The 19400-nt window shown below is 39.2% G+C and overlaps 1 protein-coding gene and 1 long non-coding RNA gene across 6 annotated transcripts; one reads left to right on the top strand and one right to left on the bottom strand.

The window, feature by feature from the left end:
* Positions 1–617: 617 nt before the first annotated feature.
* Positions 618–18809, top strand: LOC116050161. Of its 5 annotated transcripts, XM_035995469.1 has the most exons (7): positions 618–1780; positions 1964–2050; positions 2205–2489; positions 13988–14110; positions 16001–16114; positions 16238–16288; positions 18378–18809. In XM_035995469.1, coding segments are annotated over exons 1-7 (765 nt in total). In that variant the 5' UTR covers positions 618–1677; the 3' UTR covers positions 18380–18809. The 5 variants fall into 5 exon arrangements, 4 of the variants coding, with proteins under 4 accessions (XP_035851362.1, XP_035851361.1, XP_035851364.1 ...); XM_035995468.1 differs by lacking the exon at positions 18378–18809 and having other exon boundaries at positions 16238–16519; XM_035995471.1 differs by lacking the exons at positions 16001–16114; positions 16238–16288; positions 18378–18809 and adding an exon at positions 15317–15994 and having other exon boundaries at positions 2205–2295; positions 2401–2489.
* On the bottom strand, positions 16159–17095 carry LOC116050163. Its single transcript, XR_004105040.1, has 2 exons — positions 16999–17095; positions 16159–16808 (listed from the first exon to the last, which is right to left on the bottom strand). It is a non-coding gene; the product is annotated as an uncharacterized LOC116050163 (long non-coding RNA).
* Positions 18810–19400: the final 591 nt, after the last annotated feature.

The raw sequence follows: 19400 nt of genomic DNA, 5'->3' as shown, positions 1-19400 counted from the left end.
TTTAATGTTGACGATAATGTGATTGATGAATTTTGGTCAGATGCTCTGACAGAAACTGACTCAAGTGATGACGAATTTGAGTCTGCAGAGTGTCTTGGGGAAGAGCTCAGAGGTTGGGCAATAGACAGACAGCCAAATACCACAATGCCACCTAAATGGGCTCTTGGGCATCCTGAGAAAATATCATCCATATCTCCCGAAGGATGCCCGCACTCTTTTAGGTACTCCAACTACTTATGAGGTCCAGCAGATTGCTGGTGGCACCATGCATTATTTTGGAGTTGAGAAAGGCATTAGGCATGTGTTAAACCAGATAGACCCTCTCCCAAAGGCCATTAATTTACAAGTGAATATTGATGGACTACCTTTGTTCAAAAGCAGCAATCAGCAGTTCTGGCCCATTCTAGGCCTGGTAGAGGAAGACAAAACAAAGCAACCATTCGTCATCGCTTTATATCTTGGATCTAAAAAACCAGAGAATGTCTGTTCCTGGAAACATTTATGAATGAATATGGAAAGCTTAAATTAGAGGGTGTGGATGTAATTGGCAAATGTGTAGATATTAAAATTTCAAATTTTGTTTGCGACGCAAGTGCGAGGGCTTTTTGCTTTTGGCCTAATTTCTGCAGCTCTTATGTCCTTTGCCATGACAGTCCCCAGAGAGTTTGCACGGAAAGGGAGATCACTTGTTGAAGTAGATAGGTGGAAAGCAACAGAGTTCAGAACTTTTCTCCTGTACACTGGTCCAGTGGCACTGAAAGACCATCTGCCGAATGTTCTATACCACAATTTTATGCTTCTGCATGTAGCCATTCGAATTTTATGCTGCCCTCACTGTGCCTCCAGGACTGTGATTTTGCTGAAAAGTTACTGATCACATTTGTCGAGCATTTTCAATCTGTTTATGGTAATTACGTTGTGTATAACATACACAGGCTGACACATCTTGCCAATGATGCAAGGCAGTTTGGTGTGCTGCATAATTTCTCAGCTTTCCCATTTGAGAACTTCCTCTACACATTAAAAAAAATGATTAGGACCCCTACCCAGCCCCTTCAACAGATCATCAGGAGATTGTCAGAAAAAGCAAGTGTCAGAACTAAAAAAAGGGTGTGCAAGGATGGTTTTTACCAGGAACATAAGAATGGGCCTTTTCCATACAATGTGACATCTCAGCAGTTTACACAGTATAAGCAATATGTAAATGGTGGAACTTTAATTAGTTTATCAGAGGGAGACAACTATATTCTGTTCAATGGAGATATTTATATAGTGAAAAATATTTTAAAAGACAAGATAGCATCGCATCTAGTCTGTCTTAAATTCCAAAACAAGTCATCTTTTTTCACCTATCCCATTTATTCATCAAGTCTTGATATATCCTTTGTGAAACAACCCGGGCAGTCATTGACTATTGTTCCTACACAGACTGTTTCAAAAGTCCTTCTTTTACAGTATAAGGATGGGTTTGTGGAATATCCTTTACTGCATACTGCTTGATTCCCCCCCCCCCCCTTTCTGCATATGACAAATGTACAGTACTTACCAATCAAAGAATAGTAATAATAAGACTAGTAAATGTTTTAGTTTAGATAGATTTCCACTGTGAGGGAAATTTAATAGAGCTTCAGTAAATGTATATAGTTTGTAACACTAGATATTTTTTATTTTTTAAAGATGTATTCAATAGTTGTTTTTACTGAAAAGAATGAGACAGAGGTGATACCAAGTGACTGGCTGAGCATCGACAAAAAAGTTTCCTTTTGGCCCCCATATAACGGTACAAGCAGGGTTCAAAATTAACTTTTTCGTCCACCAGCCGAATGGCTATTCAATGTTCAAATTTCACCAGCGACTCAATAGAGTACCATTGTTTTTTGGCTGGTGAGTGTAGCAAATCTACCAGCCACTTGCATATTTTACCAGCATTTGGCTAGTAGATGGTGCTAATTTGGAACCCTGGGTACAAGATGTAGAAAAGCGGTTGAAAAAAATGAAACTCCTGATGAAGAATGGGACCAATATGAAACTGAATGGGTGGCTGAGTATGGTAAGTTATTGAGGAAGTATTAAGAAATATAGAGAAATAACTATTCAAATCTATTGCTCAAAATTAAAGATGCTCCTTGTGAATTATGCCTAGACAAGCAGTTCTTTTGAAATGTTCAGATAATAGGCTTAGTGATGTTTGTTTCTATATTTAGATTCCTATGAAAAAGCCAGAAGAAAGCTGGTGAAGTTTTGTAAAGGCAACAGTTTGGAGTCTACAGATGAGGACAGTGTACGGAAAAGAGTGTATGTTTCCTATGTTCTCTGTTCTCCTTTTATAGCCTACTGCTTATTTGCAACTAGTCTTCACTGCGCTTTTAAAAAATTGATTACACTTAATGTGTCCAACAGACCATCGTCAAAATATGTAAATGGATTTACATCTGATACAGCCTCAGGAAGACCTCCAGTGCAGGCCTCAGCAAGCAGGCTCCACACAGGTACAGTCGAAAACATTCAGTGGTGACCACTAATCCTTGAGGAATCATTTCCCCATAATGGTCACCACAGATTCCTTAAATCCAAATGAAAGATTTGGGAATATCGTCCCTAGAGTTGTAGATAGAATGTAGATAGAATAATAATTCCAAGGGGACGATATGTTGAAAGGAACTTTTGAACAATAGTCACTTTCCTGTTGTATAAGATCGCGGCGAAACTCTGGATGGAAGCATTCATTTCTTTCGAAGTTACCACCAAATTTATTGCTTTAGTTGAGGTATTAACACTTTCAATTGTTTCCAAAAGCAAATTGACAAACGTCCTCTGTGTATTATTCACTCTTGGAGTAATTACTGTAGTATATGGTTCCTGTACTCCTTTAGTGACTGTAGAAATTTCAACAGACTTTAAATCTTCCGTCACAAGTGTCACTTTATGAGACACACGACTTGCTATCCAATAATTTTGTAATGGAACTGTTTTAAACTCTGGCTCTGAATAAGTACACACATATTCCCCTAGATCTTCCCATGTGGTATTAAACAAAACAAGTGAACAATCGCCCGAAACTTTCCACCATTTCATATCATTGAACAAAGAATACTTCCTTTGACTATAAGATATACCATCCACTTCTGGTCCACGTAATAATACAACCTCACCACGATTATTTCTCCACTCGGGAAGATTATTACCACCATTGTTCCATCTCCCACATTTACAAGGAAGAACAGTTGTTGTTCCCAACTTGACTTTCATCACAATCTTCAATACAGTTGGCATTTGCGAAGTCATCCGAGGCGCCACTGTAGTCAACTTTGATTCATTTATACCTTTAGCAACTACCAATGCTAAAAGAGTTGAATTACCACTCATTGTTCTAATGTTAGGCTGAAGTGTTGATATCAGTGTTGTTGATTCTTTTGTTTCTTCAACAACTTGGACCCCCATGCTTTTGTTCCCATCTTTTACTACCAGCGTCACCACATTAACTCTGAGTCCCGACTCTATTCCATCGCTTTCAAACTGTGGATCATAAAAAATACACTTATAATCACCTTGATCCTCCCGTTGGGAATTATACACATAAAGACTACAATCCCCTTCAATTTTCAATCTTCTCTTATCATTTAATAACGCATACTTTCTTGATGTCATTGTTCCTAACAGGTCTAAAACTCCACCATGACTGTTTTCCCACCGAACTCTAAATTCTCCTTCACCGCTATTCCCTCTCATACACTGGCATGGAAGCTGAGCTGGCTTTCCTAGAGATACTTCGACTCTAATCTTCGTAGCGTCTTGGTTTGACTTTTTTCCTGACTGGTCTTGGGCTATTTCGTCTAACTGAATCACCGGCTTCTCCTGTAACTGAGTTACAGCCCTCGGCAACCTCTGTGGTTTCACCTTCCACTGGGATAGTCCCTGCTGTTTCTGGGACATATTGAAACTCAATATCCCCAAATCTCCTTTCCTGTCCATCAATTGCTGTGTCATGTCTGGCATCCTCAAAAGTATACACATGATCATCAGCATTGTCCACATTATGGACAATCTCTCTTTCTGCTGGCTGTTCTTCCCTACTTTCTTCTGGCTCTTTTGAGCCCTCAACATCTTGATTCCCTAGCCGTGGTGTTTCTTCCCTGGGAGCTTTAACACAATTCGATAAATGATACCACGTTGGAGACCCTTTAACCTGAACGGCTGTTCCCGTACTGCGAACAACCTCAAATGGTCCTTCACGGCGTTCGTTATACCATTTCCTTCTAAATACCTTCACGAACACCTTGTCCCCAGGTTGCACTGTACTCCTTTTTTGCTCATCGAGCTTCTCCTGCACCTCTTCTTTTCTTTGCCTGTCAGAAACATATGTGGATATTCTTTTATGGAAATTAGCCATATATGTAACATATGCTCTCATTTCATCTTCCAAAAAAGCCAAACTTGGACCTTTTCCGCTTGTTCGCAAACAAGGCGTAGGCATCCGTCTTCCTGTGACCAATTCATGGGGTGTCATACGTAAATCACGCAACTCACTTGAGCGACACACCATCAAGGCTAAAGGTAATGCGGCTATCCAGTTCAGCCCTGTATGTTGGCAAATCTTGACAATACGATTTTTCAAAACACCATTCATTTTTTCGCAAATCCCTTGGCTTTGTGGATGATAAACTGCTCCAAGACGTTGTTTAATTCCCAATTTTTGAAAAATCAATTTCACTGTCTTATCCACGAACTCTTTCCCATTGTCTGAGGATATTCGATCAGGAAGTCCCCACCTGCTTATCACCTCTCTACACAAAAACTTGGCAACTGACTGAGCATCTTTCCGCTTGGTTGGGCAGGCCTCCGGCCATCGTGAAAATCTATCCACAACAACTAGCATGTATCTTTTACCTTCAACTGGTTTGATCATATCGACATAGTCAATAACCAGCTCACGCATAGGACCTCTTGGGGTTGGAATGTAACCTGGAAGAACAGTCACACCTCGGCGAACATTATTTTTCAAACAAATTGTACATCTGCCTATGATGTGATCAATCTGTTCTAGCAAATATGGTGCCCAAAAACCATATTCCTTTGTGATCTTTCTCCTAACTTCCCCCCTTGCAACATGCGCTAAACCATGTGCCTCCTGGATCATCAGACCCAGCAGGTCTAGCGGTGCTACTATCAACCCTTCATGATTTCTCCAAAGACCAGTAGAATCTTTGACTGCACCTCGGTCTAGCCATAACTGTTTATCAATTGTTGGTGCAGCTTCCTGCATCAAAATCACATCTTTAAGCGTAATGTTGTCTTCTAGGTCTACTCCATGAGTGACCAGAAAAACCTTACCCAATTTGTCAGCTCCTGTAATTGCTTTTGCAGCTTCATCAGCAGCTTTATTCCCTTTTGTAACTTTTGACACATCTGTTTTATGAGCTGCACACTTAGCTATTGCTATTTCTTTAGGTTTCATCATGGCATGCAACAGTTTCATTATTTGCGTATGATGTTGTATCGGAGAACCATCCGTTTTCTTAAATCCTCGTCCTTTCCACACTGATCCAAACAAATGACATACGTTATGGGCATATGCAGAATCAGTGTATATCGTCACTCGCTTTCTTTCTGCTAACAAACACGCTTCTGTTAACCCTACAAGTTCTGCAAGTTGCGCCGACGCAGGCTGTGGTATTACTTCAGCCTTTTCAACAACAAATCCAGTTCCTTGTGCTTTTACTACTGCATAGCCAGCACTCAATTTATCTCCCACACGATAACATGACCCATCAGTCCAATACTCCAGGTCTGCCTCACGTAATGGAAGGGCTTGTAAGTCTGATCTAAGCCTCGAATATTTCTCTGCTTCCTGGACACAATCATGTTGTTCACCATCCTCTGGGGTTGGCAAATTCTCAGCTGGATTCACCGTGGCACACCTTGCCAGGGTGACATCTTCCTGCTCTAAAAGCCTATGATAGTCTCTAAGCCTAGGCATAGTCAATGTATATTTTCCATAGTTCAGAAGATTTCTGAGGCTATGATGGGTAAGAATTGTTATTGGATAACCCATCGTGACTGATGATGCTTTATCATACATTAAAGAGACTCCTACCATTGCTCTATAACACGGTGGTAACCCTAATTCTACGTCTGAATAAGCAGTAGAATAGTAAGAAATAGGTTGAGGGTTCATCCCGGTACCTGTCGGCTGACAAAGAACTGCACATGCATATTTACCTCCCATAGAAGTAGACACATACAGCAAGAAATTCTTAGAATAGTCTGGAAGTGTAAGTGCTGGTGCCTCTTGTAACCTTTGTTTGATTGTTTCAAATGCCAAAAGGCCTTCCTGTGTCCATGCAAGGTTACCATGAAGTTGGTTACTTCCAATATCCTTAACCATAGCCCTCAAGGGTCCCGTCAAGCTAGCATAATTCTCAACCCAAGCCGAAGAGTAACCAGCAATACCAAGAAATGTCAACATCTCTCTGACAGTCCTAGGCTTTGGAGCTTTGCGAATTGCCTCCAATTGACTATCAGCGATGCTTCTATGTCCATGCATTATGTTCTGACCCAAATAAACCACCTTTTCTTGGCAATATTGCAACTTTTTCTGTGAAATCTTATGGCCATTTTCTGCCAATATCTGTAGCAATTTGATCGAATCTTGATGGCATACATCCTCATTTGGTGCACAGACAATAATGTCATCGACATATTGTATTACGGTACTTTGCAATATTTTGATCTTATTTGAATAGTCCTTCAATTTGTGGTTCAATCCCTTGGATAGCTTCATCTTTCAACGGATACTGACTTTTCCACGGAGGTCTAGCTCCTGGTCGAAGTTCAACCTTAACTGGTTGGGCTGACTTTACACGTCCAATATCAGTACTATGTTGAGACCACAGACACTCTGGCACCTGTTGCATCATCTCCTCTTTCAGGGTGTCTGAATCCTTCTTGGCACTGCAGATAGATTCATGTGTCATCCGTACAGCTTGTGGCTGTCCTTGTCCTTGAGCTGAAATCATGATTTTGAGAAATTGCTGATCTTCACTCCTCCAAATTGCCAGATTCTCTCCTGTAGGTCTAAAAACAGCTTTCTCTGCTTCTGTCATCATTTCTCCTATATGCTTCTGCTCATATTCTTCAGAAATCAACAAGGTGACATGTGGCACACTCTTCTCAATCTCAAATTCTTTATCCAGATAATCATCTGTGTTTATCTTCATAGCTGCTCCTTGTGGTCCTAAAATTATGCAACTTAAACTAAGTTGGACTTTCTTTGGTTGATGATTCAACCATTCCTCTGAGTTTGATTGGGCAGCATTCTTGAAATACTTGAGCGTACAATGAAATGGATATTCCGGAAGCCTCGCATCTGGCATGTTTGCAACAATAAATTTTTCCCACAATTTAGCTGGTTCCAAAAAATCTGCACTGAGATTTCCAATCCAGAAGACTGAAGAAGCTTCGGTCTCCATTGTCATCAATAATTGGTGAGCAATTTCTTTGGGTACTTCCACCAAACAGCCGTCTGGTGTGCATTTTATTGTGCAGTTCAATCTACACAAAGCATCTCTTCCCAACAATGCAATTGGTGTATGTTCTGATACCAATATGGGTATTGTAGTTTTCTGATTTTTATAGCAGAGCTCAATTGGTTCCGTTAGAGGAATCAGCTGTTTCACTCCCTCAAACCCGATTGTCCGAATCAGTTGATTGGACATGGGGAGATGTATAGCATCTTCAGGCCGAATACAGGTGAACGCAGCTCCACTATCCACCATCACTTCCAAAGGACGGTTATTTACTTTCACCTTAATCGTTGGATCTCTTTCCGGCCCTAATGCTACCAGCTGACACCCCCCTTTCGGATCTTCTGGGCACCTCTAGAATCCTGGTTCCGGACCCTTGTAAGGGTTAACCGGTCCTCCATATGGCCTCGTCTGGCCCCTGTAATCTCCTCTGTAGTTTCCTCTGAAATTTCCTCTTGATTTATTACAATCACGGGCAAAGTGTCCATCCTGTCCACAACTGTAACACACTTCTGAGGATTGTTGAGAGTATGGGTTATATCTTCCTCCTCTTCCTCTTCCTACACCCCCTCGTCCTCTTGCTCTTCCTCTCCAGTTCTGTGTCTGTCCAGAAACTGGCTGTGCATATGAAACCACTGGAACCACGAATGGTGGTTGAGGCATCTGGGGTTGGAATTGGCTTGACTGAAGTTGTGGCGGTGATTGTTGATTCTGTGGGCACTGGTTTTGCAAAACCACGGCCTGCTTCTTCTCCTTCCTCTTATTGTCCACCAGTTGTATTTGATTGAGTTTTCTAAGAGTCTCTCGGTCCTGTTCTTTCTGCTCATGTTCCTTTTTCCTATATAACTCCACCTGATGGGCTATTTGATCTGTATACACACTTGTTGTCATACTTCCAAGTCCCACTACTTCCGCCAATTTGCTTCTTACCGGAACAGGCAATCCCTTCTGTATTTTGGTTCGCAAAACTGACTTTTCCAGTTGACTCACCTCTGGATCATTTCCTGTAATATTTCTCCACACTTGGTGGGCTCTTGAGACATACGCTCTTGGATTTTCTTCTTGTCCCAATGGCTCAATCAAGATATTGTCTGGATTCACATTTGTTGGATACTCATCTCTCAGCGCTCTCCACAGACGACCTCTACTTGCGGCAAACAACTCAGGATCATATACAGAAGTCCCCACATATCGATTGAGTCCTGCTCTCCGGAAGATTTCTCCCATAGCTGGAATCCCAACAAGATTAGCCAAAAGTCTCTTGATATCTCCTATGGCAAACTGTGTTCCTGTCGACATTTCTTCCAACTTTGCAATCCAAGGATGTGCTCCCTCTTGAAGAGTAGGCAACTTATCAAGAATGTCTGACATATCAGTGTTCTGCAAGGGCTTGTACTCCAAATTCTGTCCTCGAATGAACACCGGCAGCATCTTCTCGCTTACCTTTCCCTTTCTTGAGCGCAATGTATATTTCTTCTCCACTTTTCGGGATCCTTTCTTCCGCAATTCTTCCCTCCTTGTCTTCAGCTTCTCAAGTTGCTTTTCCAGTTCTTTTATGTCTTCTAGTTTAGTAGATCTCTCCAAGTATAGCTCACATCGATCCATATCTCTTTCAACTTCTTCTAACTCAGCTGTAGTAGAACATGATCCCGTAGCTCCTCTGATCTCCTCTTCTCCATCACTCTCGTCTCCATTTTCACTTTCGTCAGAGGTCTGATCTCTTATAGCTTGTTGTTTCTTCCATTTTTCTTCTCCTCTCCTTTCCGCTCTAGCCAGCACCCTTCTGATTGCAGGGACATATCCTCCCATGATCTCCTCTTCTTCACTCTGATCACCATCGTCATCATCCTTTGTCTGGCTAAACCTCACTCTGCCCTTGGTTTCCAGATGTTTCAATTTCTTCTTACTTTTGGAGTTTGGAGTCATTTTTATAGTCGTTTCTGCTTGTCCTATCTCTATTATTAGGTCCTCTTCATCTCTGATGCAGTAGTCACCCTTCTGACTGATCACTGGAAGCTGGGGATATGTCCTTAAACTCCGCTTCCTCCTCATAAGGTGGAGGTCTTTTCACTGATTCCGTATGCGAGAAAGGTGTATTAGCTTCTGCCATTAATTTTTCTGTTATTTTCTCCTTTTTTGCCATTTCCTCTACACTTTGGTCTCTTTTATCTTTTGTAGCCTTCATCAGTTTCTGTCCCTCATTCTCAAACAATTTAAGCGTACCCAACTCTTTTTGTCTCCTTATTCTACGTTTTTCGCCTTTTTTCCCCTTCTTTTGATCTGCCTTGTACGTAGACACAAGCACTTGGATTATTTTAATAACATCTGGGTTAAGAGTCCCCTCTACTGGCCATGGCTGTTCAATATCCGGCCAGCGTTTGTGCCATTTTCCTGACAACTTAGCGATATCATTAACTAAAGGATTGTTCTTTTGTACTACATCAACCGGAGTGATTATTTTCTGATTGTTAATGCCCTTTCTCCTGTCTTTTTTCCACATCGTAGCAACTCTTCTGTATTCCTTTATTGTAAATTATTAGTTGTATATAAAAACTACCAATTGTTAAACTAAGAATACTTTAGACTACAGAGCTTATCTTTACCCTCCTTCCTTTTATTTATTTTTATTTTATTTTGATTTTTACTTGTCTATTTATCTTGATAAACGGCGGGTGTCCCACATCCAATATAGAAAGGTAAAGGAACCAGCCAACTTCAAAGCAATCCAAAAAACACTTATTACTCAGCAATACTACAGCACCAACACAATAGTATTCAATTACTCAGGTAATCAAAAAGAAGAACAGATGTCCGATAAAGAAGAGAAAGTTCAATCCTATGTAACTAAAAAGATCCCACACTACTATGTAGTAAATCAATAACCCAATAAACCCTCAATGGCCTTAATTTACCAAATAATCTCAACACTGAATGTCCAACGTAGCTCCAAACAAAGCAACCCATACACATGGAAAATTCCCATGTATAATTCTCGAATGCATTAATTGATCAGTCTGTTGCCAAGTCTCTTGTCAAATTGTCACAATATGGAATATCTTATGCATAAACTTATACAGACAGATGTAATATCTTCTGTAGAGTAATGTAGCTACAATATCCCATAAGAAAAAGCAACCCAAATATGCATCAGCAATGATAACTGTAAATGAGCATACACATATATATCAGGATGCAGGTATTTGTTAAGAGTTTGTGGATAAAACAGTTACTGGCCTTTTGATCAAATCAGATCCAGGACTGCCCACGTTGTCGTGTGACGCACCGGCCAGCACCTCCTCTCTGTCTCTCTCCCCTTCTTCTCGTTTCTCACCCCACAGGAGGAAAAAGGAAAGAAACAAACAACAATTCTTAATCTTTTTATCTCACCAGATCATTCACCATAAAATGTAAGTGTTAATTTATTTAAGTAATCACAATTGTTATGAAATACTAATTTAAAGACTCTAGATTAAAAATCATAATTAGTCTCATTCATATTCCTATTTATAAAGGACAATACACATTATTCTACATTTCTGTAAATATCAGTGTTAACCAGCTACTTTCAACTATAGTCCTTTTTCCCGATTTTTAAACCAAAACAGCAAAAGATTGCAAAACATTAACACAGGTTAGACTATGCAGTTAGAAATCAGCAAGACACCATGCAGATCATTACAACACAAACTCTTTCCCCGTTAGCCATGTAAAATTACAGGAAACAGTAAAACATTAGCATAGCTACACACCAAATAGCATCCACATTCAGTATATGAAACCATGCAAACATCAAAACACAGCTAAGCAACACAGACCTAACCATCTCCTAGCACCACTCAAAGGTGCATAACAGTAATAAAAATAAGAGTAAAAATGAAATAAGCTACATCACTCGTGAAGGATGCGTTAATACAGCACCAGTTAATAAGATGGTAAAGAATAATTAACAGATTTATGAATAATCAATCTACTTAACTCAAAAACCGTTTTAATCATTGCAATAATATTTCCCTTTTTTTTATCGATCAGCATAACTCTTATCTATAAATTTAATAGATCTCAATCAGATAATTTCATAATTAAGCAATTGCCACTTTAATTTTACTAGGCTGCATTCAACCCCCCTTTCTCCTTTCGCTACTCCATCTCTGTACTCAAGTGCAGGCGAGGAGTGGCTTAAACTTTCTGTGAAGACTTGAATTCCTAAAATTCCTAGACATGCGCAGTTCATACACCAGTGTGATTCTGTTGGGAGCAGAGCTCCACAGCATTGAAGCACACAACTTGACCAAGGAAAATAACTAAAGACTAATTCAAGTCCACTTCGACATAGAATCCCATAATCTTACCCGTTTCTAAACGGCAGATATTGCAAACAACAATACACTACCACAAAACAAGTTAAACAATCACAAAAAGTCAAAGAAAACTTAACGCTCTCAGCAAACAGACCAGCTGTCTCTCCGTTTTTCCTTCACCAGACCACATTTATAAAATAACAACATCCCGGGACAAAATGAACAAACCAACACAACACATAGAACACAGATCCTACTTATTAAGCTTCCTAATTTTACTATAGTCTAGTCTATTTTCACGTCCTTCGAAGGGGGCTCATAAGTTTTTAGCAATTTTTGAAAACGTTCTCCTTCGAAGAAGACTCATAGGCTAGATCGTTTACACAAAAGTCCTCCTATAGGGGCTCATATCAATTTATGTCTTTTACCTATTTAACAAAGTCCACCCAAAAAAGGCTCATACATTTTAACACATTTGAAAACGTTCTCTTGAAAAAGAGACTCATATTTTAACCATAATAAACAGAATATCTTTCCTTATTAAACTAAACATATATATCTAATATAGGATATCCTTATCACGCATACACAGCCTATCACATACAGCAGAAACACCACTGTTCACACACACACACACACACACACACACACACACACCGCTGTTCACACACACCCTCTCTCATACACACAAAAGTCGACATCATTCATGCATGTAATTCCTAAAAAGAGCTTGCTTTCCGCCGTTTTGTTTTTTTTTTTGTCTTTTTTTTTTTTTTGTTATTTTGCTACCTTAGGCATAGACGTCCAATAGCAGGCCCGCCCCGAACATTATTCGTCAACAATGAATCGATTGGCAAACCTATCATTGAACTGTTAGTCTACACCTCAGTTCTCCGAACTGGCTCAAACTTTTCATCTAATAAAAGTTTAAGACTACGGCCCATCCTGTGATCGCCTTTTTTCAAAGGGCTTTTTATGTCAGATTAACGGCGTTATCCTTTATTCTTTGTTTTTGTTGGTTTCTCTTTATCGTTCCTGTTCTTTTCTGTATTCTTTTATTTTCTCTTATTGCCTTTTATCTTCTCCTTATTACTTCTTGTTTTTATTTTCTCTTGTTTCCTTTTTCTTTCTTTACGTTGTTTAAGCCAAATTGCCCTGGCCAGGGTTATCAACTGTTTTTTTTTTTTTTCTTTAATCCAATTCGCCTATTCCTTAAAATCTTTTCACATTATCTATGTGAATATTCCTTAATTCCTTACTTTTTTCTTTTCTCTATGTCTTTAACTCCCTTAAGCCTTTGCTTAATTTTCTCCTCTTATTCCTTTTATTTCTCTGTCTTCCCTCATTACGCCCACACTAAGGCTTATCTCACTCCCCCCATTTTTTTTTTTTTAATATACCCCAACGCAAAAAATTTACAACAAAGTTCCAGCCCACACAACAACACACACAGCACAGCAGCTGCACACACAGGTTTCAAACATTACAATGCGGCCCATCACACACACACACACGCGGCCCCCATGAACGACTGCCACCCCAAAAAATGTGAGGAACACTCACCCTAGTCAGCCGGCCTTTGAAGCAGAAGTCGCACACCGAAGCCCCGCAAGCGATGCGCCTGGGGCCGTCAAGGCCAAAGTTCGTGACGCCAAGAATTTGTGGTATATTTCAGTTGCAGCACTGCTGTCGTTGTATGGAGAAGGAACTTCGTAGACACTGATCTTGATTATAAAAAGGTTTATTACAAGCAAAGATTCAGCATCAATTTAACAGACCCATGGATATCTGGAGAGACGACCAGCCCAATCTTCAAATTCTGTCGCTCTGCCTTTCCTTTGTGTGAGCAACGTATATATCCTATGCATTGTATCAACATAGGGCGTGATATGTGTGAGTACATGGTTCGACACAGAACTTAGCCAATCAATGCCTGTTATCTGGCACAACTCCAAAAAAGGTCTTTTCTGTCTTGGGGGGACCCCTACTCATGTTAACACTTTCCAGATGTTCTCAGTGCATGTAGTGTAGAGTTCATGCATCCTCCTTATACCAAAAACTTAGATCACAATGGTAAATAGTCAGATACCACAGAAGTAAATGTTGTGATGTTTGGCAATGGATTGTACATTGTACTGATTCTGTTTCTTACTGTTCCATATGCAGAGACAATGGAAAGACCAAAAAAAAAATTCTGCAGTAATGGAGCCAAAAGCCTGACCTTGCCAGCCATACCACCATTTGCACCATCAGCACCTGCTGTGACAGTCCCTGAACCAAGACATGATGGTACGTAGAACTATTCCAAACCTTTTACAATAGTTTACTTGGAGTTTTTAGCAATTACCTTTTTAGTCTATAACATGGATTAGAAACTGTTCAAGGAACAAAAATAAAATGAATTAGAGATGCACCGATAGACCGGCCGGTGACCGGAATTGGCCGGTTTTCACGTCAGTCTGACATATGGTGATTTCATGCCGGTCAACGCTCCAATTAACTGACAACATAAGTTATACGAGTTACACTTCTCAAGGACGCACGCACACATGGATGCCAGCAAAGTCTCTTTTTCCTTTCTCTCAACTTTTCCGCCGTGTGTGGCGCGTACCCGCTCGCGGTGTGAAGCGCGTGTCCGCGCTATTCTCGCACACGTAGGGAACCTCGTGAATTAACCTGCAACATGTCAGCTGTTTGGGAATTCTTCAGCGTGTGTGCAAAAGATAACAAGTTTGCAATATGCAACACCTGCAAGGAAAAAGTAGGGCGTGGAGAGACGACACCAAAAACCTAAATCACATTTCTTTAGTTGATATTGGATGTGAAAAGAAGGAAATGGTTCCAACATTGCACTTTAGATGTGTGTTAATTTCCCACACCAGGAGTAATTTATATAGTTCTATTTTATAGTGATCCATTATCTGTTCAAAACATGTTCTATTAAAGAAAAGATAGAAAATAAATATTTGTGTGAGCTGTAAAGTGGTTAGAAAAAATGAAATCGGAATCGGCTAAAATCGGTATCGGCTGGCCTAACTCAAAGAAAATCGGAATCGGCCTAGAAAGTTGTAATCGGTGCATCTCTAAAATGAATGTAACCAAAAAGGAGAATAAAACCAACTTCGCCTGGCTAAGTTTTACTATTTTCAAATGATAAACCCTTTTTACAACCACAATTTAAAAAAAACTTGGGATGTTATGTAAAATGCAAAATAAAAACTCTTGTAAACCCATATTTAGCTGAAAAAAGGACATAGACAACATATCAAATGTTGAAAATGTCAAATTTTACTATTTTATGGGAAATGTAAGCACATTTTGAATTTAATACCAGCAACACGTCTCAAAGAAAAGCTGGGATGGATTCAACAAAAGGCTGGAAAAGTTATGTTATGATAAAGACAACAAAAGAAGCGACACAGTCTCTCTCTTTATACGTTCAATTCTGTATAGTTATAATGCATAAATGTTGCATCTTATGTTTGTCTGATTCAGAAAGAGAACTCCGGCTCTACCAGATGCTGGAAGAGATCAAGGGTCAAGTCAGGCAGAATACGCTCCTCCTTCAGGCCATACTGAGAAGAGAGAATGCAGCTGAAGTTGTAACAGAGGAGTTTCAGTTTCCATTAAGGAGCATGACGGCCATAAAAGATCTGGAGGATAGGCTGTCAAACAGAGACACACAACGTTCTCTGGTAAATTCTAATGATGTTCTGTAACTTCACTTAAAATAATATTAACATATATAGAGACCTAGACCTGATTTACTGCTGCTTAACACATGATTTGTTTTCATAGACAAAATATCTTACCAGCTTGGGTGGAACATCTGCCAAACACATTGTCCACAGAATGATGAGGGAATTAATAACCAATGAGTTGGCCAACAATTTTAATTGGCAAGGGAGAGGACAGAAGAGCCCCTTTTCTACGCTCTTGCTGGCAAAAGTTGTCATAGGCGATATGTTTTAAAAAACATTCAAACATTCAAAACTTAGACATAACTTTGAAATAGCAAAAGAGGAAACAACCCCTTATAGTCTCACATAATGTTGAATGAAATACAATGGAAGAATGCCAATTAATCAACTAATCATACAGAACTCTACAAAATACACCTCAGATGATCTGTCGCCTAACCCTTTCTTTGTTTTATTTTCTTTAATTTCATGCTGACAGATGCAGCCAAAAAACAAGGAGCAAAAGTGGTGGAAGCAGAGGAAAAAATAAAAACCTGGCTGAAGTATAGTGGAGACCGAAATGGAGGAAGAAAAAAAGGAGCAACAGAAAAAGGTACACAAGGCCTTTGGTAAGGCCAAGTAATGGTGATGTTTTTTTAAGGCTGATCAAATACCTTTGCAAATGGTTGTAGTTTAAAGTAATTTACATTTTGTTAATTTTTTTTCTTTAACACAGAAAAGCAGATGCCTCCCCCTCATGCAGATTCCAGCAGCTGTGAAAGTGAATGTAAGTGTCTTCCAATGATTGTTTTTTCTTCTTCTGTCTAACCCACCATTAAACAGAGGTGTATTTCATCTTCACTAGGCATATAGCCTTATCTTCACTGCATGAAGATGTATACAAAATTTGCTACCCCAACATGTCCAAACATTTTTTGAAAATGTCTTGCTGGCATCAAATTCAAAATGTACCATGAAATACACTGTTAGACTTGTTATTGTAGATATGCGGAGTGTAACTACCCCATTAGAGTACCATAAGTGTACATGTTTTTTTACAGTATGATGCCCTTACCGCAGTTTTATTGTACTGTAACTTTTATGAAAAATGTGGTGTGGTTGTTTAGCACAGAGCTGAAGTTGTTGGGCATTTGGTTCGGGAGAGATAAGAGGAACAGTCTTGTTTAGAAGCATTTGTGAAGGATGATGGAGGGGCCGGACCCATGGTACTCCTGCTTGCTGATCCACATCTGCTGGGAGCCTCCAATCCAGACAAGAGTATTTATGCTCTTGTGGGGTGGTCCGTACTGGAGAGAAATGGTCATGAGTTTATCTCATCTAAACTGTTAACAGACTAACAACTTGTGTAAAAACATAGAATATGACAGTATACATTTTCTTTGGAGCAGGCAGGGTACGTAGCTGCACTGTTCATTGTACTGTGTAATCATTTTTCTGATGTGTGAACTATATTACATCACACAAGAAAATGCTTACCTAGTTTGATGTCTTCCACTCAAATTCGGTGAGAGGGTGAGATGCTTTTCACTTTGAAGTTGGATGTCGTTCTGAAATAATACTTACTATGAACATTATTTACCAAACTAAATCTTATTGCCACCAGCATATAACAACAATACTAAGAATTACATTAATTTCTCAGTAATAATTAACATAGATACATGTTACATTTTAACATATTGCTCAGTAACAAACTAAGGATAAGCCAGTCTAGTCTATTACAGCACACATATCCTTGACTGCGCAAACAGTGTAATACACTTTTAATAACTAAGCACGTGGCTCCACAGCGCTAGCCCGTTTATTGGTTATTGCACGTTACTAGCAAATTGCCCTAACACAACCTGAATATTAACACATGGCTGCACAAATAATATTAAAAAAATGTGCACATCTATCAGCTATGCAATAAGAAACACAGCAACAGCAATATTATATCTATATCTCTCTCCAAATAAATGTCATGTCGTAACACGGACGAAACTTCCGAATCCACATAGTAGCTTATTGAAATATGAATAAACGTAGTTTTAACATTTACACAGATAACGAGCAGTAAAACCCATGACAGTTTAGCAAACTACTGAATAGTTTAAACTTACGTTCTGGGCTACACACATCACTTCAACAAGTCCGAAAACGGGAAAGAAAAGATGAAGAAAAGTCCGTTTTACAGCTGCTGCAGTCTGTGCCTTCTCCTGTCTGATTGGCAGGAGATCAAAGCGATGACTCTCGTCACTGATTGGTCAATCATCTCAGAAGAGAGCGCAAGTGTTACTATGGCTTTTTTTTACACTGGTTGTTATTATACATATGAAATAATTAAAATTAATATTTTTAAGTGCATGCATTATAAAACACAATAACAACAAGATTAAAAAAATGCCATGCATTAGTATGCAGGGAACCAGTATGATGTAGGTAACTCTTATATTGTTAGAATAACACAGATGTATTACAAGTAAATCACATAATAGATAGCTAGATAGCTAACAACAACATTATGTTGTCAAGAAAAACTTAAAGCCATATAAAAGAGTCCTTTAATCACTTGTTTAACGATCAGTCAAATTTCAAGTTAAGCGGCTAGGGAAATAAATACATTTTACTTTTCCCCCATAAACCATGGTAGCTATACACTCAACTCCTAACACCATATTCTTTGAGTTACACAATCTTTAGCTTAGGTCTCAAACTAAAAAAAAAAACATACAGTAAATCACTGTAAATCAAAATGTTAATACCCATAATGCAATGCATATTACAGTAATGAACCGGAAAAGAAAATTATGGTATTTTAATGGGCATTTTGTGGTAACTGTAGAAATTACATTATGTTTGTTGTTTTTTTACAGGAGAATATGCTGCTACTTCTGCTCCTCCGCTCCGTCTTCATCATCAGAGCCACACACAATCTAATTTGCTTCAAATCGGCAAAATACTGCAGAATACGGAAGAGAATCTTCACATTTTCTCAGTTTTCAGCGGGGTTTTTTTGGCCTTCTTCTGCATTTTCTTTGCCGCCTTTTTTGTCACTTTTTGGTTTCCTTGTTGATTTCTTTGACTTTATTTTTTACTTATCTTAGCATTTTTTCCGCTGCCTTTGTGTCGTTTTTTTTCAACTATTTTGTCAATCGGCTCACATCCTGAGTTTTCTGAGTGTTATTTATCTATTATCTGCTCGAGTTTTTCCAACAACAGCACCACAACACGTTGTGAACTGCTAATAATAAGTAAGTTAGTAAGTTAATGCTGTTACCAATAAATAGGTTTATTTTTATAACCAATTCAGTTTGTCTGTTGTGCCTGTCGTCTCTTAATGCAAATCAACAATGAGTAGGCCATGTCACAATCTTAAAATTTGAGGGTAAGGTTGGTAAAACCTATATAAGTTTAAGTTTGCAGATTTACTATTTATGAAGTTGGCAGATGGTTAAAATAGGCAATATTTTTAAATTTGTTAGATCTGCTGACAGTCTAAAAAAAATGGTTGACCCAACATTAAGTTGGCAAAAGGTTGGTAAGGTAATTTTTTTAGGTTGGCAGAAGGTCTGCTGGCTGTCAAATGACATGGTTGGCCCAACGTTGTTTTAGTGGTTTTTAAGTTGGCAGAAGGTCTGCTTGCCATCTAATGACATGGTTGGCCCAACGTTGGCCCTATGTTGTTTTAGTGGTTTTTAAGTTGGCAAAAGGTTGGTAAGGTATTTTTTTAGGTTGGCAGAAGGTCTGCTGGCTGTCAAATGACATGGTTGGCCCAACGTTGTTTTAGTGGTTTTTAAGTTGGCAGAAGGTCTGCTTGCCATCTAATGACATGGTTGGCCCAACGTTGGCCCAACGGACAAAATTACGTTGGGCCAACGTCAGCACCCAACGTTGGC

This window comes from Sander lucioperca, chromosome 19 (assembly GCF_008315115.2).
Source record: "Sander lucioperca isolate FBNREF2018 chromosome 19, SLUC_FBN_1.2, whole genome shotgun sequence".
Taxonomy (NCBI): domain Eukaryota; kingdom Metazoa; phylum Chordata; class Actinopteri; order Perciformes; family Percidae; genus Sander; species Sander lucioperca.
The sequence above is the reverse complement of the archived record's forward strand: the minus strand, read 5'-3'. Positions and strand labels throughout refer to the sequence as shown.

Excerpts from the sequence above, each read along its gene's own strand:
- LOC116050161 (XM_035995467.1), top strand. The coding sequence starts at position 1,678 with ATGTATTCAATAGTTGTTTTTACTGAAAAGAATGAGACAGAGGTGATA. Across the intron at positions 1,781-1,963 it reads CTTTTGGCCCCCATATAACG|GTACAAGATGTAGAAAAGCG; the intron begins GTACAAGCAGGG and ends TTGGAACCCTGG. Across the intron at positions 2,051-2,204 it reads TGAATGGGTGGCTGAGTATG|ATTCCTATGAAAAAGCCAGA; the intron begins GTAAGTTATTGA and ends TTCTATATTTAG.